The sequence below is a fragment of the Desmodus rotundus genome, chromosome 5 (genome assembly GCF_022682495.2).
Source record: "Desmodus rotundus isolate HL8 chromosome 5, HLdesRot8A.1, whole genome shotgun sequence".
NCBI lineage: Eukaryota > Metazoa > Chordata > Mammalia > Chiroptera > Phyllostomidae > Desmodus > Desmodus rotundus.
The window spans coordinates 45,476,196-45,500,350 of NC_071391.1; the positions used below are offsets into that span (position 1 = coordinate 45,476,196).

A 24,155-nucleotide genomic window follows, 5' to 3' on the forward strand; every position below is an offset into this window, starting at 1 on the left:
AGGCCTGGGTAGATGTAGGAGGGACAAGGTCCACTGAGACAAGCTCACCTTCCCTCCCTGAATCTTTGACATAATTCAGGCCAATGGTATCCCTCCCCAAAGGCTGGGCTGCTTTGGGCTTCCATCCCAAGCTACTAACCTTACTAGAGAGCCTGTTTGCCTTTAGAGACGATCCTCTGGTGCATGGTGCAAAAAAAAATTAAGTAGTGAACAGGCCAGGTGGATGCAAGTACTTCCCCACCCAACCTCCCCCCCGGCCTCAGCTTTGGCCTTGGGCATGAGATTCATAGCATCTCCTAGTGCCCCCACACCAACTCAGTCTTCTCCATCTGTTTTGGAGGGGCAGTCTCCCTGCCTAGGCTTTTGGATGAAAATGAAGATGAGAATGAAGATGAGCAGCTCTGCTGAGAGATAATGCTAGTAAAGGCAATTCCTTTGTAAAAGAAAAAGGAACAGGCCTCATGGATAACTATCCAGAGGTCCAAGGGACAGAGCTAGACAGACTGGTATCCAGAATGAGGCAGAACCCAAACAAAGCAACAGGGGAAGCAGGCTACAGCCCAGAAGCCAGGCCTGTTGGGCCATGGTCACAACTTCAGAGAGGAGAGATTCTTCCACAAGAAGAGAGACTTTCTGAGGGTCCCTTAAGCTTATTCCAGACAATATCAAGGCTACTATCTCTGACCCTAGCCTATCATCTTGACATATCAGCAGGGCAAGTCCCTACAGCTGCCAGACCAAGCTGTGGGAGAAAGCTTTCCACCAATTCTTATCTAGTTCACTTACTGAGACCTTGTGGAAGGACAAAAGTATCCAACAGAGTATCCTAGAATGGAAAACCAAGTTCTAGTCTATGTCTGGTCTATGTTCTGCTCCTAATCAGCTGTGGGACCTGGGCAAAACTACTTAACCTTTCAGAGCCTTAACTTCCTGCTCAGAAAGTGACTATCTTAATGCCTGACCCACCTACAAACTTTTCTTGTCCAAAACCCCTAAACATGTTTACCCTCTTCTGTTCCCTAATTCCCTGAAGGGTACATCCACTCAGTTATGCAAGCTAGAAACCCAGGTGTCATCACAGACTCCTTCTCCTTTACTCCTCACAGCCAGTTACCAAATTAATCCTCTCCTTTCCACCCCAAGACCTTGTTACTTCCCCTAGTGTTCTACCATAATGATTCCCAAATTCCTGCTGTCTCCTTCTTTACTTTATATAGACCACTAACATGTTATTTCTAAAATGCAAATCTAACCAATTAACTTCCTTGTAGAAGCTCTTTTGCAGTTCTCCACCTCCTAAAGGGCAATGGTCAAAGGCCCTCGTCATTCAGAACCCTTCATTGTTCTAGCCTCATTTTCTACCCCTTCCCACCAACACATATCCAATGTTCTAACCACAAATATCAGATTCTCTTACTCTCCATGTCTCTGCACATAATGTTACCTCGGCCTAGAATACATTTTCTCCTTTGACTGTACACAGGATGTTAGCACAAATGTCATCTCTTTTGTGAAGTGTTCTACCCAAGAACACACTGTTAGTCACTCCCTCCTCAACACCCCCATAGCACTTAGCAAATTGTTCCATAATTATTTATGTACCTCTCCCAGGTCAGACTATAATTATGATGGCTGGGCTTGTATCTTATCATCTATGAATCCTCAAGCCCAGCAGAGCCTGGCAGAGTAGGTATCAATAAATCTTTGTTGAAGAAGTAAGGGAAGTGAGGACTCCACTGAGATTTCAGATGTAAAAGTGCATAATTTAGGCAAAAGTGCTATGGGACCATGAGGGCGGGAGGTAGAGTCAGAAAACTCCAAACACAGTAGGGAGTAAAGGTGTGAGGAGTCAGGCTGACCCTAAGGAATCCCAGGGCTAGGAAAGGACAGGACAAGGAGAAGATGCCATACTGCACACACCCCCATAGCTGACCAAGCAGCAGCCAGTGGGCAGAGGCCAAGGTATAGGCAGCAGAAAGGGAAGGAAGGGAAGAAAGAGAAGAGAGACAGCTGATACCCCAAGCTCTCTGAATGCCCAGGCATCACAGCGGTGCTGTCAGAAGTGGGTGGATCAGGGTAGGGCTCCATCTGGAGGAAGTAGGAAGTGCTTTGGTGGTAATAAACAGGGTGGACATGGATGGTGGTGATGGAGGAGGAGGAGGAAGTAGTGGTGGTGGTGGTGGTGGTGGTAGTGGTGGTGGTGGTAGAGGAACAGGAAGAAGAAGCAGAGGCAGATGGAGAGCTGGTCCCGTGGCCTTCAGAACTGAAAGACTGTCCAGATGAAAGGCTGCGCATTCGCCGCAGAGATGCCCGGCTTGTCAAGAAGTGGCCAGCCTCACCCTCTACCAACCTCTGAGATCCCAGGCCATGCTGTGGCTCCGTCAGGCGCTGCCGGACACTGCTCTGCAGGCTTGGGGCTGCAAGAAGAGTGAAGACAGTGTGAGGAAGGGCCAGATTACTTTGGTCTGGTAGGCAAGCACGTTTGCCCATGGAGAAATGCTTGCTGGAGACCACTCTGGGCTTCTAGTGACCAATCTGAAGAATGGGGCATCTCTTCCCCAAAACCTCCCACCAGGGGTCCTAAAAGGGGAAATTGAAAGTGAGGTGCCCAGGTCAGTTTTAGTGGCAATTCCAAAGGAGGGAAGCCAACATTAATATAAAGGGATATGACAAGGCAGTTAATGGGAGGACACAGGCAGGACAAGGTAGGATAGGGGTTTGGGGCAAGGTTCGGGAGAGCACTAAGAACCAGCCTTTTTAGAAAGCCAACCTGAGGAAGTAATTCATGATTTAGACAAGGATTTATACATAAACATGTTCATCACATCATTATTAATAATTGAATGAAAGCAAACAAAGGTGGAACAATGGGAAAATGATAATACATCCAACTGGATGTATTAGCTGGAAGGTTATATACCTATTAAAAATGCTGTCTATGAAAAGATTTTAAACACATAAAAATGCCTATTAAAATGCTTAGGGAAATCAAAAGGACACAAAATTTTATGTAGAAGAAAATATACCTTGAGCTATGGAATATAAAAGACTAGTTTGAAACCAGGCCTTTCCACTTCTAGCTGTGATCTTGAGCAGCTGACATCCCTATTTTAATGCCCTTATAAAATCTTTCAAGGTTGCCTTAAGGCTTCAAGATAATGTATTTAGAGTACCTGACACAGTTTATGGCAATCAATAAGTGGTAGTGGTCAGTCTTCATTATCTTGACCACATAAAAATGAAAATTTCACAAGAAGATTCAGAGAAAAGGTGCTCAAATATAGTGGGACTATGGATACTCATACTTACTCTTTTTACTTCCCAAATTTCCTCTAACAAGCAAGTAAACAGCAAAGACCCAGTTCTTGGGTCAATGCTGCAAATCAGGCTCTTGGAAGATGATGGCCACCCTGCCCAGTGAAGGGCTACATGGGTACCAGGTAACTCAGGAATGTGCTAGAGCATTCCCCTTGGAGTTACTCTCAGCCCCAGCTGAAAAAAGAATTTACACCTTTGTTTTCTCTCCTCTATCCTGATAGATGGGCCTCCCTGCCTTCTCCCTAAAAATAGGAGAAAGGCCAGGTTACAAGGTGGCAGAAGCCTTGGAAGGGCCACCAGGGAGAGAGCACAATTCCATGGTGATGGAGAGATGGGGAGGCAGGGTTTCTAAGCCTGGTGGCTTCCAAAGAGTGAAAATGGAGTGGAAGAGGAAACTGAAGCATGGAAAAGGGAGGGAGAAAGAAGGAGAAACAGAAAGGGGAAGGGAGAAACATGAGGAAGAGAAAAGGAGAGGATCTTTCCTTCCCTCTTCCCAGCCCAGCTAGAAGAAGGGCCACCAGGACATCTGTCTAGCTGGGCTAAAAGGAGAAGCCTAAGCCTTCCATCACCATGGGTGTTCTCTCTCCACCCCTCATCTGAGCAGGCTGATTCTTCTCACCCCCGAACCCCTCCTTGCAGTTAGTAGGGACAGTGCTTAAGGAATTGAGGGAGCAGGCAGGGGAGTGAAACAGGCAGGAGAAGGGGCCCATGGGGATAGGAGTGTTGGTTTAGTTCCAAAAATTGGAAAAACAAAAGCCCCAAAGGGGCTCCTCAAACCCGGGTATTTCCAGAGGGACTGATCATCCGAGCCGGCGGATGTTGAGCAGAGAGAGCGGTCACTGAACCTACGCCCCATCAGCCAGGCAGCATCTAGGGGCCAACAGCCAGGCCAAAAGGAGAAGAGAATCTGATTTACAGAGGGCTTCAGCTTGCCCACTAATGAGATAAGGGAAGGGCCAGGGGGCAAGGGATGAGTAGCTCAGAGCTAATGAAGTATCCTCCCAACCCAGAGAACATAGAAGCCTTTAGATCAAGGATCAGGCTCTGCCCGCCAGTGATTCTAACCTTGTTGCCTTTGAGTAAAAGGCGTGAGAAGATATAAGACCAGGGAGACAGAAAGGCTTGGTCAGAGGCAAAGTATATTGAAGAAATTTACAAATAAATCCTGTCTGGAGTTGGAATCCGGTGTGATTAAAGAGTCCAGATTTCTGAAAGTGAGCCGCTAACCCAGCCCCAGCTTTTTGCCATCCTTTCTGCACCCATGAGATACGGGCCTGGAACAACAGCTTTTCCATAAGGCTCTATTCTATTTATGTAAAATACCCTCTGACCCAGAGAAGACTTCATCCCAGCAAGGGATAAGTTTCATAAGAAGAATTCCCATAGAGTGTTGTCTCTTTCAACCCTGCTCTACTCAGCTCTTATCACTCAAGGGAGAAAAGGGAAAGGAAAAACCCAGCACAGAGGGTGGGGAGGTACAAGAGTTCAGGTGGAAAGCCAGACATGCTTGTGCAGGAGACCCCTCCTGGACAAGAATGTCTTTCTGGCTTGGAGGATTTAGGGCTATTATCACCTTAAGGGACTGTTGCTTCCTAAGATCTCACACAAAAGCCAGAAAGAAACATCATTCCATTCATCTACTTTAGCAATTAAGAATAAGGAATATAAAATAAAAACAAAAGCAATAAGATAAATCAAATGAGTTAAAGTAAATGCCATTTTTAGATCATGAACCACTAAGGAGATTATTTTTATAAAGGTAGATGGAGGGGGGTGGTAAATAAAGGGATTTAAAAAACACAGAGTGAAGGGAGACACATTTAATGCAATAGACCCAGAAGGGCAGATAGAACATTAAGCAAGGAAAAACCACTCAAAGGACAATTATGAAGGAATATCCTGATGCAAATTGTGCTTCATTAACCAAGGTCATGAGTTGAACTGTCTCCCTGGGTATCTGCTCTATATGCTATTTAAGCACAGCAGTGGCCAATGACTTAACCTGGGTGTGCACCAAAGGCTCCATCCCTCATCCCCACCCCAGAGGTCACCTACATTGCATGGACAAGGGTGACACAATCTCCTCATCCATGTCATCCACGTCGTCAGTCATGATGAAGTGGGAAGGGTTGGGGCGTGTACTGCCCATCCAGCTGGGGTCTATGTTGAGGGCAGCCACCAATGAGTGGATGCCAGGGTTATTGACAATCTGGAAGCCACAGAGGATCTCAATCTGCTGCCAGCGGTGCAGGCGCTCCCGCAGTGCTGCTGTCACCTCACTCAGAGCTTGCCTGAGGACAGATGAAAGAGAATGGCAGGCTGGGCTGGGTGTGAGCCTCAAAAGTAACCTCTTAGATGAACAATTTGAGGGGATGTGTGTAAATAAGAAACACAATTAAATCATAAACTTAAGAGCAAGGTGGGAGGTGGATAAGGGCCGGGGCAGGAAACCAGAGCTGTTCTGCTACCAATGAGGAAGTAGAACAGGGGTTGGAAGCCCCAAACTCTCAAACCCTCAAACTCTGAGGATGGGATGGCATCACCAGAGCTGGGCAACAGGTGCTACTTACTTAGCCGTTAGGATCTTGTGATCCACGTCATCCAGGGAGGAGCTGTGGGCCACATGGAAGGTGCCAAAGAGTGTGTTTCTCTTCTTTTTTATCTTCTCAGCCTGTAAAGGCGAGGCCCTCAGATTAAAAAGAGCAGGGATTAGGAGTTAGAAAAATGAGGAATGCCTTTCTGTGGCTGGGTTCTCCTCCTAGCACAGTTTAGGCTGCACAAGAAAAAGGAAGAGAAGATGGAAAAGGGAAAAGGAAGGCTAGAAGAGGGAAAAGAGTAGGGGAAGAAAGAAAAGAAAGGAATCAAGAGAAGCAAAGGGATTCCCTGACAATACTCTTGAACCAGGAGGACTCTGCCCCCATGACAGTAGAGAGCTGGCAGAGTCTTCCCACTTGCTGCATCTTTCCCAGAAGGCAAGTAGAAGTACCCCCATACCCTCGTTCCCTGCTCCAGAAGCTCGAGGACATTATCAGGAGCTGTACATTAGGAAAAGAAATAGTACCCAGCACCAGGATATCTCTTTGCCCAAAAGGAAGGACAGAGAGAGGTAGTAAGGAGGAAGGACAGGTGAAAGAGAAGGAGGCAAGGAGAGAAAAGGACAGTAGGAGGGCATGTCTCACCCCCTCCTTGGCCACCAGCAGCTGCTTCTCAGCATTTTGCTTCTTGATGTTGTAGTACTGCACCTCCACCTCATGCGTCAACTGCAGCCACTTCTGAAGGGCCTCGGGAGCATACCATGAGCTGTGTGATTCCAGCTCCTTCTCTGCTTTTCTCAAGGCTTCTCGAACCTGTGCAGCCAAGAGGATGGTGAGTCTGTTTACTACATGACCCTCTCCAATGCTTCTACATTATACTTCAGAATTCAGAGTTCTAATCTGCTCTTTTATGTGAGATTTATAATTCTCCCAAGAGAGAGAAAAGGCAAAGAGTATTCTCTGTATTTTATATACAAGGAAGCAAGCTCAGAGAAGGAAAGTAACCTACTCAAGGTAACACAGAAAGCACAGTAATCCCCTTCATCCACGGGGAGTAAGTTCCAAGACTCCCAACGGATGCCTCAAACCACGGGTAGTGCCACACCCTATACATAACTATGATTTTTCCTATATGGACATACTTTGTTTTATTGCACTTCACTTTATTGTGCTTCACAAATATTGTGTATTTTACAAAATGAAGGCAAGACACTCTACCAACAAAGATTACAACTGGCTTTATTGCCATACTCGCTTTATTGCAGTGGCCTGGAATCAAACCCATAATATCTTTGAGGCATTCCTGTACATACATACAATTTACAGCTTTTCTTTGTCATATCAAATAGCCAGAATCACTATTCTTGTATTTTGGGCCCATTAGTAAGTAAAATAAAGGTTTCTTGAACACAAGTACTGTGATAGCACAACAGTAATCTGATAACCAACATGGCTACTAAGTGACTATCTGGCAAGTAACATATACAGTGTAGATACACTGGACAAAGGGATGACTCATGTCCCAGGTAGAACAGAGCAGGACAGTGCAAGATTTCATCACTCTACTCAGAATGGTGTGCAATTTAAAACTTATGAATGTGTTTACTTCTGGAATTTTCCATTCAATGTATTTGGATTGCTTTTTGACAGCAGATAACTAAGACTGTAGAAAGCAAAACCTCAGGTAAGGGGGGAGTATCAACCAGATCTCAAACCGAGATTTTTCTGCTGTCAGACTAGATCTCTCTTTTCTCACAATCTCAGCAATCTTCCCTGCTCTCTTGAGTCATACTATTCAGCTCAGTGAATCATCTTCTTTCCCAGAGCTGGGGTCTGTACTTGGACCTCAACACATCATAATATGGCAAACTAAAAAAAAAAAAAAGTACTTGATTAGGAATCCAGAAATCTGGCTCTGTCCCTGGTCTGTCATTTGGCTGGCTGTGTGACCCTGTGCTTCCTACAGCAGACCGCAACTCGGTGTGAAGAAAGACTTTCTTCTTCTCAAGAGAGAGTGTGCTCTCTCCATCGTGACAGGTAATGTGAAGAGCTCATGTTTGTCATAAAACCTTCAAAATGATTGCTATTCCAGAAAGGGATTGACCTGAATGATCTCCAAAGTCTTCTCTAGCCCAGAGACTTTGTCTATGAGTCTCCCACCAAGCAGGGCAGACAGGCTTTGAAGGGTACGCTATAAAGAGTACTCGCCATGTACACATGGTGAGAAGACAAGAATCATGCTTACACCTAACATGGGCATTGCCGACAGAGGCCAAGACATGAAAAGACCAATGTGTAAGCATAAATCTCCTCACTGACTTCTTAGCAAGATCATACAATGAAGCAGACAGTCACAAAGCACTCAAGTGAGAAAGGTCTGAAAATACACATAGATATTACATATACGGGATGCCTTACAATCTCAGAGGTTACCAGTATAGTGATCCACAACTCCCCCATCTAGACACTGACTGTCAGCTGGTCAGAATCCCAGAGAAAAGAGATTGAGAACCATCTCACTGTGCCCAAATTCAGCCAATGCGGCGAGTATCCTATAGCAGGCCTGAGGTCCTCTCCACAGGCTGAGATAAACTAGGAAGGCCTTAACTAAGGACAGAACACCTTTATACCTTAAAGAGCCAATAAGAGGATCAACCTTCACTTGGTTTTTGTTCCTTGAAAAAGAAACTATAAAATGGCCCACTCCTGCCTTTGTATATTTAAAATGAATAACAGATACCTGAGAGTCTAGTACACCAAGTCTGAAAATATATGATCAAGTTCTACATTTAAAAAAGTTTAAAGAATAGGATAAGCTAAGAAGGGGAGAATGGAGACAGAAGAGAAAAAAGAGAGCAAAGAGAGGGAAGTATGATAGTTGTGGAGGCACATAAAAGGGATGGCCTAATAGGCTCAAAAAAAACTGTTTATTGGGAGAAATAATTAGAAAATAGGGAACAGGGAATGGGGAGATGGGGGGGGGGCAAAGAGACAGAGGCAGACATATCTTGTACATACGAGTAACAAATGCCTTTAGAAGACAACAGATAAAGGCTGGGGCAAGTCAGAGTTCACTAGTCCTATTTTTTTATTCTATGCCTGTGGTTCTCAACTTTGTCGCACACAAGAAGCCCCTGGGGAACCTGAAAAATGCTGATACCTGGACTGTACCCCAATTCTGATTACACTGCTCCAGGATGTTGGCTTGAACATCAAACAATTTTTAATGCTCTCCAAGTGATTCTAAATGGGACAAAGTTAACAACCACGGACATGTATGTGCTTTAAAGTATTATCACCTGACTTTACTTTCACATAGAATGCACTAGGCCATGGCAAAAGAATAATTCTGATCTAATACAACATCTGGAAAAATCTGTATAAGTTATGGAAACTCTGAAAGACAAATTATTATAACTATGAAAATTTCTCAAAGAATAAAGCTGTAGAAGCAATAAAGACGAGGTCAGCAGTTATCAAACTGTGATCCAGCAATACTTGAGTGTCCCCAAGACCCTTTCAGAGCATCTTTAAGGTCAAATTATTTTTATAATAATACTAAAACATTTTTTACCTTTTTTCATTCTTCTTTTCTCACAACTGAACAGTGGAGTTCTCCAGAGGCTACTTGATGAGTGATATCAAAACAGATTAAATATAGACACTAATATAAGAATCCAGCAGCGCCCCAGCCAGTGTCCCATACACCAAAAGGTCGCGGTTCAGTTCCTGGTCAGGACACATGCCTGAGTTGTAGGTTTGGTCCCCGGTTGGGGCACATAGGACAGGCAACCAGTGATGCTTCTCTCACACTGATGTTTCTCTTCCCTCACTCTCTCCCTCCCTTCCCCTCTCTCTAAAATCAGTAAGCATGTCTTTGGGTGAGGATTAAAAAAAAAGAAAAATCCAGCATTTAAAATATTTGCAAAATTATTTTTTAAAATCACTCTTCTCATTATTTCTCCTTTAGAAATGTAGTCTTTTTTCATAAAAAATATAGTATTTGTGTTAACAGGTAAGATATTTACTTCTTTTAAGTTAATAAATATATTTTTTAAATTTTCCCAGGTCTAATTTCTTTTTGTTGTTGTTGTTGTTGTTCAATTACAGTTGTCTGCATTTTCTCCCCACCTCTCCACCCCACCCCAGCCAAACCCATTTCCCTCCCCCACCCCCACCCTCCCCCTTGGTTTTGTCCATGTGTCCTTTATAGTAGTTCCTGAAAACCCCTCTCCCAGGTCTAATTTCTAACACAGTAAATAGCAACATACTGCCCCCAATGAAAATTCTTTGAGGTCCTAATTAAAGACCAAAGAGTTTGAGAATCACTAGACTAGAAGAACTAAAAATCCAGAGAGTGAAAAGCCTTCCTAGGAGGAGCTGACAACTGCTGTCCATTTTTTTTCTTGAAGGGATTTGATGATTCCAGGAGAGGACTGAGAACTGGATCTGGCCAGGCAGAAGGACTCCACTGGGACACAGAGAAACTGACCTAGTTTTTGTTGATAGTATGGTACTAGTGTAACAAATTGCAAATTGAGGGGTTCCTAACATATATTCAATTTTCTCTGCTGGTTATTTACTGAATCCTGGAGCTGTGCAGGAGAATAGGTAGCTAGGCCAAAGACTGGAACAAAATCTCCCATACTTTCATAATACTTAGGAAACAAAATGCTACAAGAAGGAGGGGACTTGCCTCAAACACACACTCTTCTCCTCAAAACAAATGTAAAATTTTGAAGCTATGAAAAGCAGGAGGCTAAAGAGCTAAATTCAAAACCTGCGAGTGGCAGAAATGAATCTCTCATAGTTTTTCAGGGCTGAGAGAAAGAAATCCACCTGCTCTCAGTAAAAATATCAGGAAAGGACTTGACTGAGAAACTGTGACAGATGAGCACTAGACCAAGTTTTACTAAAACTACAACCCAGTTTCAACATAGCTTAACCTCTGACTGGTGTGAGGTGATTAGGCCCTCACCCTACACACCTAACTGAATAAAGGGGAAACCCTATATCTGACGCTGGAAAAAACTGTTAGGATCTATTTTTTTTTGTATACACTGTCCAGCATTTAATAAAACAAATTACTAAATATGAGATGAGGCAGGAAAATATAAGATGAAGCAGTCCTATAAATGATTCAGATGTTAAGAGTTACCAGACCTGGGCTTTAAAATCAGCATGATTGAAATGTTAAAGAAAATATAGGAACAGACAAACACAATAGATGAAAACATGGACATTTTGGAGAGGGAACCAGAATCTATGAAGAGTAAAATAGACACTCTAGACCTGAAAAATACGTTATCTGAGAGGCAGATTCCACTGAATGGGATCAGAGAATACAGGATTAGAGAACTCAAAAGACAGGTCAACAGAAAATAACCAAACTAAAGCACAGAGAGAAAAAAAGGACAGAACTGAGACTAAGAGACACGTGGAATATAGTTAAAAGGTTAATACTGGATTCCTAGAAGGAGCAGAGAGAATGGAGCAGAAGCAGTATGTGCACACTTAAGAAAATGTGCATTCTGCAACTGTTAGGTTAAAATGCTCTCAGTGTTGTTAATGAGGTCAAAGGGATCACTTACATTTAAATATTTTATATCCTTACTGATGTTTTGGCTGCTTATTATTGAGAGAGGTGCGTTGAAATCTCTAATTTTGATTATGAATTTGTCCATTGTTCTTCTAGTTTTTTCAACTTTTGCTTTATATATAACTAGGTATATCCAAATTAAAGATTGTTATATATTACTGTTGAATTCACATGGTTATCATTAAGAGATGTCCATTTTTGTCTCTAGTAATACTTCTTGCATTAAAGTCTACTTTTGTCTGATATTAATATAACTACCTCTGCTTTATTTTGCTTAGCATTTGTATCATATATCTCATCTCCTCCTTTTGCTTTTAACCTTTTTGTATCCTTGTATTTAAAGTGTATCTCTTATAAACAGCATACAGGTGGGTTTTGTTTTTTATCCAGTCAGACATTCTTTGCCTTTCAATCATATTTAGTCTGTTTTCATAAACCGAGTCGCAACATGTTTGAAAGGACTGAAACCATACAGCATATGTTCTCTATGTACAGTGAAATTAAACTAGAAATCAATGAGAAAGATAACCAGAAACATCCTTGTGCTTGAAAATTAAGCAATACACTTCTAAATAACCATGAGCCAAAAAAGAAATTGCAATAAAAATTAGAAAATCTTTGCCCTGGCTGGTGTAGTTCAGTGGATTGAGTGTGGGCTGCAAACCAAAGGGTCGCCAGTTCAATTCCCAGTCAGGGCACATGCCTGGGTTGCGGGCCAGGTCCCCAGTGGGGGCCACGTGAGAGGCAACCACACATTTTGTTTCCCTCCTCTTTCTCCCTCCCTTCCTCTCTCTCTAAAAGTAAATAAATAAGCCTTAAAAATACATTTTCAAAAAATTAGAAAATCTTTTTAACTGAATGATAATTAAAGTATGAAATATCAAAACTTGGTAAATGCAACTAAAGCATTTAGCAGTTGCTGAGATGGAAATTTACTGCTTTAAATGCATATGTTAGAAAAGATTAAAAGTTTAAAATCACTGACCTAATCCTCCACCTCAAGAAGCTAGAAAAATTAGAGCAAATTTAAAAACTTTTTTTTTAAGGGCAAGACTTCTACACTGAAAACTATAAAATGTTGCATGAAAATTTTTAAAAGACCTGAAAAGTGACAGAATAAACAACGCTCAAGGACTGGAAGAATCATTTAGTTAAAATGCCACCCCCCCCCACACACACATTAATCTATACATCAATTCCAACTCAATAAAAATTCCAGCAAGACTTTTTTGGAGGGGTGGGGAGGGGCAAAGGAATGACAAGCTAATATGGAAATGCAAAGAACCTAGACAAGCCAAGGCCATCTTGAAGAACACTAAAGCTATAGAGTCCCATATAAAATGGTCAGTAAATTTAAGAAAAGATGTTCGATATTATTAGTCATTAGGAAAATTAAAATTAAAATCACAATGAGATACCAGTACATCCATACCAGAATGTGTAAAATTAAAATGCCTAAAATTACCAAGGCTGTAGCTCAACTAGAACTCTCACACAGTGCTGGTGGCAGTATAGATTGGTATAACTATTTTGGAAAACTGTTTGGCAATAAAGCTAAATATTTATGCCCTTTTATATATCCAACAGAAATAACTGCTAAGCTCAGCAAGAGATGTGTGCAAGTTTCACAGCAGTGTTATTCACAAAAGGCAAACAACTCAAATGTCTATCAGAGGAGAATAGATTAATAATTTATAGTATATAATAGCTTATTACTCAGCAATGAAAATAAACTAGCTACATAAATTATGCAATAACATAGATGACTCTTACAGACAAAATGTTGAGTGAAAGAAACCAAACACAAAAAGCATATATACAATATAATGCCATCTATATGAAGTTCTACATCCAGTGAAACTAATATGGTTTAGAGATTATGCATAGTTACCTCTTGGAAGAAATATTGACAGTTGGCAGGGGGAGGCAAAAATGAGCCTTCTGGAGTGTTTAAAAGATGCTGTATTTTGATCTGGATGGTGGTTACACAGGTATATGAATATGTAAAAGCTTGCCAGCTGTACACTTATAACCTCTATACTTTAGTCTATGTAAATACCTCAGTAAAAAAGGAGCAAAATAGCTACACCTGTTACCCACTGTTCTTTGAAAACCACAGTGACAATTTTTTGCAACTTTTCCACTATTCTTAGTAGTAAGAGTCTAATAACTTGAAGATATTCTTTGAGCCATATTTCTTTTTCTCCTTTTTTTTACTCCTCACCTAAGGATATGTTTATCCTTAGAGAAACATGTTTAGAGAAAAAGGATGGGAGAGAGAAACATCAACTGGTTATCTCCCCCATACAACCTGACCAGGAATCGAACCTGCAATGTTTTGGTGCATGGGATGATGCTCCAACCAACCAGGCCACTTGGGTGCATGGGATGATGCTCCAAACAACCAGGGCTCTTTGAGTCATATTGCAATGTCTTCACACAGGAAACTTTTCAGCCAGACTTATGATCCCTGCTCTTTAACTACTCCCTCAGAATATCGAGGAACTTATAGACTCTCCTACCTGCTCCAGCTCCTCCTCAGCATATTTTTGGCGGCTCCGCTCATTTTCAGTACCCTCCCGCAGCTCCTTCAGTCGCTGGGCTTCCTGCTTGGCAAGATTGATCTCATCACGCAGCTTCTTCTCCAGATGTACCTTCTCCACCTCCACTGTGCGGTGCTCCTCCTGGGCCTTCTGCAGCCTGGGGGGCGATGCAGGGAGCTGGAGGAGGCCAGGCAAGGGGGTGCCAGCCAACACGCCATGAGTCATGGCATTGAAGAGGAAAATAAGGGCTCCAGCACTCAGCATATATTCTCCCTATTCTGCTAACTCTGGCTGAGTTAGCTCAGCACCAACATAAACCACAGTCATTACCATACTTCTTGCATTGGTCACCATTTTGCTGCCACTAATAAAGCCTGTGACAATTACTGGTTTACTGATATTTCTCATTTGTCTTCCCTGCACATAAAGACATAGTATTGTATCATGATCAACCTAGGACAGGTGTGGATATGAAGGCTTTGAGAGGGGAAGTAACTGTTGATAGAACTGAGACTAGAATTCCAATCTGTATGACTTCAAATCCCATAGTTATTCCTCTCATACCAGGTGTCCGGAAGGTTCACTATAAATGGAGAATACCCTGCAAGCTAGACCAAAGATCCAGAGAAAGCCTGACAGCTGAGATATAAATGAGGTGGCAGTAGTGGGGAAATTTAAGGAAGATGAGAAAGAAATCACTGAGCCGTACTTCTTGGACTCCTGAGTACCTGTTGCCAGAAACACAGAAAAATGAAATTCGTGCCAAAGGGCAGAGCTTGAGAGAGCCCCCTGCTTCCCCAAGGCCTGAGTTATTTTCCTTAGTATCTTCCATGGGGGCTAAGATCTCAAGGGTATCAGTTATAATGAAAATATATCTCTGTCCCCATCCGCACATTCTCTTGGTTCACTGACAAAATCTTCCATCCATCCAAATAAAACTCCTTCCTTCCTTCTTCCTCCATATATCTATTTCATTCACTCATTCATCCCTTCACCCAGTACTTTCAAATGCCACGTCCTGTGCTAAGCCCTAGATATATGGAGATGAATGAGAAAACTGTCTCTGCCATCAAGAAGCTCATTATCTAATTCAATTTAGACAGAAAATTCTACACAATGTGACAAGTTCTACAATAGATTGATATACAAGGTATTGGATGAGCCCAATGGATGGAGTGATCAACTCCACCTGAAAGGAGTCAGGAAAGGCGAAGCGTGGGCTAGACCCAGAAGAATGAATAAGAGTTTGCTAATCCCTCTGGAAGAGGGAAAGGACTTAGCCACTGTCACATCTTCTACTTTAATAGGAACCAGCAAGTTACCAGGGGACCAGGATAGAAGGGGAAACAGTGATGAAGAAGACAGGGGATATATGGCTCAGATTTGAGATACAGCAAAAAAAAGGATAGGCTACAGAACAAGCAGGGCCCAGAGAGAAGAGCACTGGCCACTGAGTTAAGTAAGTGAAAGAAGAGGCATAAACAGAATTCAGTCTCTAACAAATCCCAAGTCCACACTGGTCATCAGTATTGGAAGCCTCAAAAGATGTGTTGGTACAAGCGGGAAGGGGAGAGGGAGAAAGGTCTCGACAGCTCTTACTACTAACAAACTGTAGTCTTCTGCCCAATTTGTCGGAGAAAGGGAGTTGAACCTCCTCGAGGTTCACACCAGGTGGCGCTACAAGCATAGCTAAAACAAACCGGAGGCGCCATTTCCTGCCTCCATCTCCTTTTCTGAGTTACCCTCCTTTATTGTATTCCTCTAAGATACTACTGCCTGAAATTACACCATTAAAGATTCAATTCTTCCCTGAAATATTATCCTCTCTGAAAGCAGCCTCTTGAGAAAAGCCTATGGTATATCTGTCTTCTTCATATAATAGGGAGCTCCTTTAAAAGTAGAATCAAAACTGACCCACTTTTATAGTCCTAACAGGATCTAGAAGAGATGAAAATCAATAGTATTGAGAGCAGAAATCAAGCAAATAAATGTACCACCAAGCCTTGCTCCACTCCATCTCCTGCACAGAAGACTGAGCACCTTGAAGGCAGCGATCCATTAGCATTACAAGTAAAAAAATTACGCAGCTGAATGCAAGCTTTGGCTCTAAGCAGTCATGACTGTAGACAAGTCTGTTCCCTGTACTGGGCCAGTTTCTTCATTTTTAAATGGGAATCAAAATTCCTGCCTGCCTCAAAGAATTATCTTGAGACCCAATGAAATCCTAACTGGAATGTGCATGTAGCATTCATTACAATTATCCACCCAAAATATTGGGAACCCTGGGGAAAAGAAGTGTTATGGTGGCTGGCAGTGCAGGCCTATTAAAGTAAGGAGGGAGGAGGTGGCATGTAGCTCTGAACACTGTCAGAGGATGTGTGCGCACAAGTGTGAGCCCAGCTCTGGGTGTGTGCACGCGTTTGCTTCTCTTAAGTGCCACAGTGGTCATTTAGCTCTGTAGGCCTTGGGGAGCAGGCAGGGCTGGGAGCTTAGTTTTATCCCCAAACTTGGAATGTCTCCTGCCTAGATTCTTTGCCTTTGGAATGAAAACAGTGCATGTTTTTCAGACAAATGAAGAATGGGGACTGCCTAGACAGCAGCATTTAGCCCCCCATTGGCAAAGGGCCCAGGATCAAGGGGCCCAGCAAAGTAGCCAAAACTCAGCTCAGAGATAAAACTCCTTCTTTTGCCCCCCAGAAGGCTGGTCCATGGGTATGAATCTGACAGGGCTGCCTTTACTGAAGCAGCACCCTGCGGGTGTCAAAATTCCTAGCTCACTACTTACTGATACGTGACCCTGAACAAAGCACTCACCCTTTCTGAGCCTTCATTTCAACTCTAAAATAGGGATAATAATAGTACCTCCTAACCTGTGTTGTGATGATTAAAAACAATAATACATTTAAGTACTTAACTATACCTAGCTCACAAGAAATCCTTCCCTCATCCCTCCAAAGAAAATAGTATCTATCATTTAAAAATAACAGAAAGAGCCAGACTGCATTTCCTTTTCCACAGATTTATGCAGACTTCCCAACTAGACTCCCTAGGCTGCCAGAATAATTTTCTAAAAGACAGTCCTAAAGTAGACCTTTCCTCTTTTTAAAAACTAAACAAAGCAAAAAACAAAATAGTTGTATCGCCTCTATGTTGCCTTTTGCATCCTACTGAAGTTCTCCGTGTGAGTCTTAAGGTGCCAGGGGTCTGGCCCCATGACACATTCAACCTTAACTACCAGGACCTCCCTACCCATCTTTCAAGGCCATCTCCTCAGCATCCACATCACTCACTTCCTGCCTCTGTGCTCTTCCTGTCCTTAGAGTTATCATGCCATAAGCTGACATTGAGTCACTGCACGAGTGTGCACTCACTGCTCCTTCTCATATGTAAGCTCTGTTGCCCCAGGAGCAGCGAAGTCCTTACAATTCTCAGGACAGAGCTGGTTACTAGACATCAGGAAGTACTTAGACAGACTGACTGGAATCTTTCTTTCACAGCTAGATCTTCTACAATAGTTTTAAGCCATGTTTTATTTAGGCAGAATCCCGGACTATCAGAGCTAGGCCATTAATGTCCTCCTAGTTCCACTCATGAGAAAATAAGTCCTAGAAGGGAAAGGGATTTACCCAAAGTCTTACAACAAGTGAGTGTTTATGAGATTTAGGAGGTATTAGGATGGCAGATTTGTGAGGTTTCTCTGAGGAAGGGTGAAGAACAGTTCACTGTATCTATTTCTATGGGAAAGGAAGCAAAGGTAGGGCGAAGGATAGAATGACCCCTAACAAGCCATCCAGCCAGGGAAGCTCAAGACTTCTGAGAGCTACCTGTTTCTCCCTCTGAAGCTCAGAGGGAAAATAAGTATCTGCCCTGGGAAGAATACTTATCCATGCAACTGGAATGGCAGGAACCTGGCCTCCCAATGCAGCTTTGGAAGGACACTCAGCCTGGGCAGCCATGTCATCATGGTCTCAGGGACCAGGCAGCCCACAACCCAAGTGGAATCAGGAGGCTCCCAAAAGCTGGCAGCACCAAGGCTGTGGGGAAGGGGCAGGGCTTACCTTTCCTGAAGGTCATGCAGACTCTGCTCAGCTCGGTGTAACCCCTCCAGGTCCTTCATCATCTTCTTCATGTGCTCCTTGGAGTAACGATTCTGGATATAAGCAAACCAGCAGCCACCCACACCAATAACGATAGACACCACCAGCATGAAGTCCTTGAGGTGATTATGGCGGGTCACTGCCAGAGAGGAAGGGCATGGTGAGTCAGACTGCCCACTGCACACTTAGCCTTGCAGAGTCCATGCATATATCTCCTCCTCCATGAAGCCTTCCCAATCACGAGAAACTAGTTTCTGTTCTTAGACGCACACTTGCCATACACTATTATAGTAGGCTCTGTGCCTATTTCTCTGCTAAATCAAGGCCTAGTTTGGAAACAATGAGAGACCTCAGAGCAATAAGGCAGCTTATTAAATTATTAAATCATACTTCCCTAATATGCAGTGAAGAGGAAAGCATTAGTGCCTTCTCGATACATGCCGGCCATCTCGGGTCTGCAATGAGCCCATGTACCCAGATGCACTGGCTTCCATCCTACAGGGTAAGCGATGCTAGGGTGCTAGAGCAGGTAGAAGGAGATGGCTGGTGAGGGATAAAGCAATGTGACTAGAGCTTGAGGTCTGGCTGTGGAACTGACGTTTCTATAGAAGCTGGGTCTCCTGGACTACTAGGCTATTGTAGGTATGAGGTACAAAGCCCAGATCAGATAAAGGCCTGCAAGTCTCATCTGTGGAGAGAACTTCTAGGCTGTGGCTCAATCTACAGACCAGGAAAAACAGGAAGAGCCTCAAGAGATTGGTATAGATAAGACATGCCACATGCCAGAAGGGCAGAGCTATCTGCTGAGAATGCCTGGCAGCATTTCCAGCAGGTGAAGTAGCCAGAACCCCAGCCACCAGCTGGGACTGAGAGTAATAATCAGTCTCCAGAGCAAAACCGAAATGCTAACCAAGGAACAATAGCAGAAGATAAGAGCAAAAACCATGTCCTGAGAATTGAGCCAACCAGAAGAGGGGCACCCCTGAAGTCTGACATTGTTCCTAGTTATGCCAGATGTGGGCACTGGGCCACGGCACAGGAGACCAGAAAGAGACACCTAAGGAGAAGAGGACTGCTGCTGAAGTAGTCCTTTAAGTTTAGTGGGTTGTACTCAACTTGGGATGGAGTAGCTGTGAGTTCAGAGGACCCCAGATGTGGGAGCCAGGGAAGGAAAAAAAGAGGGAATGGCCTCCTGTGCACAGCTGGTTACCCTCAGGTTGGGGAGGAGAAAGCAGGACTGACAGGATCCCAGTGCCTGGTAAGGACAAGGGGCTAATGGGCATCCAAAACGGATGGGCATCCTAGGTGGAGCCATTAGGTTGAGGCAGAGTCTAAACAGCAGAATAAGACACATCTAGCTGGAAACCGAATGAAAATGAGGCCCAGATTGAGAAAAACGGTTATATTCGTAGCTCCTCATTGAAAGGCTAAACAGCAGAACAAGGGGATGGTGTGGGATCAAAGACAGATTAGTGCTTCTATTTCCATCTGGGGAGAGGAGTTACTAGGTCCAGGGTGGGGGCCCTGTCCTTCACACGTTTATGCCAGAGTCTCATAGAGAAAACTAAGGGTACTCTAGTGGCCACCTTCTGGCCTCCCAGAAAGCCTATACTTGCAGCCTTACTCAAGGCGTCACTCTCCTCCCTTCAGGCCATAAGAAGGGATATCTCTGCAGCACAGTGAGCTGCCTTTCTTTCTGGAACACACCAGCCTCCTACACAGCCTCTACCAGACCAGAGGCTGGGGTACATTCTGCCTCCTGTTTGTTAAGGACTGTTAATCTTGGCTTCCCAGAGTCTCTAATCTCCAAAATCCCGTGCACATTCCTACAGAAAGTCAGAGGTACTCTTGTTCAAACAAGACTCCATGCAACTGGCACCCTTCCCCTATTACCTCAAACTCTTCAAACTTTTAAGGTGGGATTGCAGATTAGGCGCCTATCTATTCTATTCAGTCCCATATTCAACATTGTCCAGATCGATTTGGAACAAGATGCTATTATTTTTTTTCCAGCTTCATATTCTCATCCAAGTCATTAATACAAATTCTGAATGGCCAGAGCCAAGCATAGGACCTAAGGTAACACTCTTCCACTTATCAGTACCCACTGAATCTCTTCAACCAGTTCTGACTTCATTTAAATGTACAAGCATCCACCCCATACACACATCCCTCTGCCTTGTCAAATGCATTGCTGAAGTTCAGCTATACTGTCACATCCTATGAACGACCAAGTTTGGTGAGAAGAAAATGAGTCTAACATGGCTGATTTACTCTGTAGCCCCTAGTGAGCATCACTTGTCTGTATGCCAGTGCCTAGCACAGCACGGACTAACACACAGAGGTACTCAATAAATATCTGTAGGATTGAATTATTACTGATAAACCTCAAGCATGGTATCTCCCCTCCTTAATCCACATGGGTATTAGCATTCCCATTCTGTAGACCAAAAAACTGAGGTGCACAGGAGCACTGACCTGTTAAGAGTTCAGAAAAAGTGACAGAGCTAGGATTCAAATCCAGATGTGCCTGACTACATGGTCTTTCTGCTACACCCCACTTTGTCATTACAACGTTCATACTCATGCAGCAGGTATTGATTCTGCTTTGTTACATGCAATATCTCTCCCATGGAGAGGTCTGCATCTCCTGATCTAACCTGTGTGACTAAGAATTCCAAGGCCCTAGTTTTCCCTCCTACCAGCATCTTGGGAGCTGACTGTGGCATTGCCATGAGGACAAGCCTTTCAGTTAAACACAGGCCTCATGCAGAGAAATTCTGCCATTGAAGGAAGCATCCTACACTGAGTATTAGGAAGTCTGGGTTCTATGCTGCCCTCTGCCCCAATTTGTTAGGAAATTCACTTCTCCCATCTGAATCTCAGCTTTCTCCCTAGTAAAATGTGTTATCACAGAATTACTAAAGAGATCAAATGCATAGTTGCAAATGAAAGGATTTAAAGGTATTTTGGAAATATTCAGATCAATATATCCAATAGGTAATTAGGAATGTTGCTATGGAGTTTGAGAAACAGACAGGAGCTGGAGAAGCTGATGTGAGAATTGTCAGGTCCCTTCAGTGGAGCCCTGGGCTGAACCCCACAGTCCTACACAAATCTATGATGGTTAATTTTATGTGTCAACTTGACTGGGCTAAGAGATGCCCAGACTGCTGGTAAAACATTATTCCTGGAGGTGTCTATGAGGCTGCCTTCATGAGAGGTGAGTATTTGAATCAGTAGACTAAGTAAAGAAGATCATCTTCACTAATATGAGTGGGCATCATCCAATCATCCACAGGCTGCTGAGGGCCTGAATGGAACCAAAGATGGATTTGCTCTCTCAGCTTGAATTGAGACATCCATCTTCTCCTGCCCTCTGACACCAGTACCAGTTCTCCGGTCTTCAGACTCAGACAGGGACTTACACAATCAACCCACTGATTCCCTGGCCTGTGGATGTGGACTTACACCATCATCTCCCCTGGTTCTCAGGCTTTCCTGGTTCTCCAGCTTGCTGATGGCAGATCATGGGACTCTTGGTCTCCCTAACTACATGAGCCAATTCCTGTAATAAATCTCCTCTTACAGATATCTATATCTATTGGTTCTGTTTCTCTGGAGAATGTTAAATACAGAATCTATAAATTATTGTACAAGAAAAAGAGGGGAAAATAGGGAAATCAAGTGTCCAGTCTATGCTTAATGAATGATGTACTCCTTCCTATCATAATTCTGTTCCCATTCTTCAGTTCCTACTACCTACCATCCCAGCCCATCACAGACAGGTAAACATGGCTTATCTCTAGCTATCTCAGGGACTGCCTTGTATGTTTTTCAGGTTTCACGTCAGTCACCTTTTTTCTGATAGTTTGTGAGTTTCTCAGGGCCAGGCACAAGACTAATTTATCTCTGTAGCCCCATACTTAGCATAGAGTCTGACCAAAGCAAGTGCTCAGCAAAAGTGGGAAGCAGGGAAAAAGAGAAGGAAGAGAGGTTTTAGCCCAAAAAGGTATGTGTTGGGGGGGATAGTTTACAATATTAAAGCACATGTGAAGGGCAAATACCTGCTCCTGGGGACATGAAGAATATGGCCAGCTGTCCTACACAGTCCCTACACAAGCTCAGCTCTCAGAATCCACCTCACGCCCAGGGAACATAGCCAGGGCCGAAAGACCATGGAGGCTTCATGAGAGCAGATGTGGCTGGCCAAGTGAACAGAGCTAACCCAGGGAAGCTGGCTGGGACCTAAGAATCCGGAGGGTGGCAGAATTCCTAGCCCGAGTGCTGTAAATAGATTTCAGCAAAATGAGGTCAACTGTTAACACAAAAAGGCCTGAGACAGGGGAGAAGAGTGTAAACTAATGAGATGCTGACATATTAACAGAGTCAGGGGTAATGGTGAGAATTTTCAAGGTACCAGTTAGCACTGAGAACGTGAGCCTCTAATCATTACCACTTTCTGGAATCCCCACTCCCAATCTATTCTGTCCACCCTCTCTACTGCCCACAATACCCTGCCCCTGACAGACACAGATATTCATCCCTTACTGCCAAAATATGTGCTAGGGATTTTTTTTTGCCATTTGCACAGCCTTCTGTGCTAAGGTGTCTAACCTGGAACAACTAACTCCTGGACACTAATTCCCCAAAAGTGTCCTGACTGCCTCACCTATCCAAAGATGCTCCACAGGTAGCAGTTCCCCCACAACCAAGGTGGGAAAGATTTTTCTAACATCACCCCTCAGTCCTGTAGCTCTGGCAAGTCCCAGACTCCTTCTGCAGAACTTTGTGGATACATCACCTGACACCTACTTCTTGCTGGGCCTTATGCTAAGTGCTGATGACAGATGAACAAAGCTCTTCCTACCCTTGAGGAGTTCCCAGTTTAAATGGTAGCTGACAGGGAAACAGAATGTTAACAAAGGAAGCATGTACAAAGGACTGTGGCTTCCCAGAGGAGAGTAAGAGAGAAGGGTTGAGAATGCCTGGGAAGAGGCTGCAAAGGCATTCTGGGGAAGGCTTGAAGGCTGAGTTGGAACATAACAGAAAAGAGAAAGAAGGATAGAGCTGACAGAGACCACAGCAAGCTCTGCCAAAGAGGCAGTCACTCCAGTTTACCAAGGACTCTTCCCTATTATCTGAGCCACTGAAGAAGGCAGACTGGGTGTAGTCTTATATTTTCCTTTCCACAACTACCCCCAACCCTAGCAATTCCTTGGCACGCCTCTCCCTGCCCCACTCTCAATACTCCTGCTGAAAGCACCAAGGGCACAGTAGCTCCTAGCCCAAGACCACCTGTGGCAGGTACACTGCACACTGGAAATAGTAGCTACTATTTGTTTAGGGGAAATTGGGACATAGACAACCTTGGAAACATGCCCAAGGTCACAACACTTCTTAGTGACAGCGCCAGTTTGCTTGATTTCAAAGTTGGAACTCTATATTATAACTTGTTTCCTCTAAGTAGAGGGTGGGGTCATACAGTAGAAAACAGCACTGCGTTCAAGTCGTGGCTCTGCCACATAAAAGCTGAATGACCTTAAAACTCACCTCATCTCTCTGAGCCTCATTTTCTCTGAGAAAGTATCTGCAGAGGAGAAAAAGGCCCCTCAACAAATCGGCTGCCAGAGTGAAACATCAGCTTAGGTCTCAAAGTGGACACTGACTTTGGGCCTTTGTTTCTTAGAGCACAACTAACACCTGACTTCTGGCACGGTTAGGGGAGCCCCCACAAGGGCCTCCAAGCCTATGGCCAACTTTGCAAAGTGGAAAATCTGCAAAAGGCCATGTGCTGCTCTGTGGCCACATAAGGAGGACTGAAAGGTCTTCTACTGTCAGAAAATGGACCCCAAGATGACTCTCTCCTGAGCCAGTCTGATCCCTTCTCCCTCTTCCCAAGCTCTGAAGCTGCTGTGAGCCCATGGATCCTGCTCACTCAGCAGATCCTCCTGGCTGCTGCACAACAAACCATTGATTTTGAGATGTCTCACTCCTCGTGCCAATGGCAGGATTTTCATTAAGGCTGGGCAAGATAGCCATGGTTGGCCCAGGTTCACTAGGG

At 43.8% G+C, this 24,155-nt stretch overlaps 1 protein-coding gene across 4 annotated transcripts in view; it reads right to left on the reverse strand.

Moving 5' to 3' along the window:
• STIM1 (stromal interaction molecule 1) overlaps positions 1–24,155 on the reverse strand; it is a 177,711-nt gene that overhangs the window by 4,126 nt on the left and 149,430 nt on the right. Inside the window, exons 6-12 of one of the 4 annotated variants that reach the window (XM_024572644.4) lie at positions 18,053–18,230; positions 13,974–14,151; positions 6,498–6,665; positions 5,889–5,989; positions 5,374–5,609; positions 4,096–4,188; positions 2,351–2,417 (exon numbers count right to left, since the gene is read on the reverse strand). In XM_024572644.4, coding sequence (XP_024428412.2) covers positions 2,351–2,417; positions 4,096–4,188; positions 5,374–5,609; positions 5,889–5,989; positions 6,498–6,665; positions 13,974–14,151; positions 18,053–18,230 — 1,021 coding nt within the window. Of the gene's footprint in view, positions 1–2,017; positions 2,418–4,095; positions 4,189–5,373; positions 5,610–5,888; positions 5,990–6,497; positions 6,666–13,973; positions 14,152–18,052; positions 18,231–24,155 lie in introns of all 4 variants that reach the window. The other 3 variants (XM_045182004.3, XM_024572645.4, XM_045182005.3) reach the window with 3 other exon arrangements.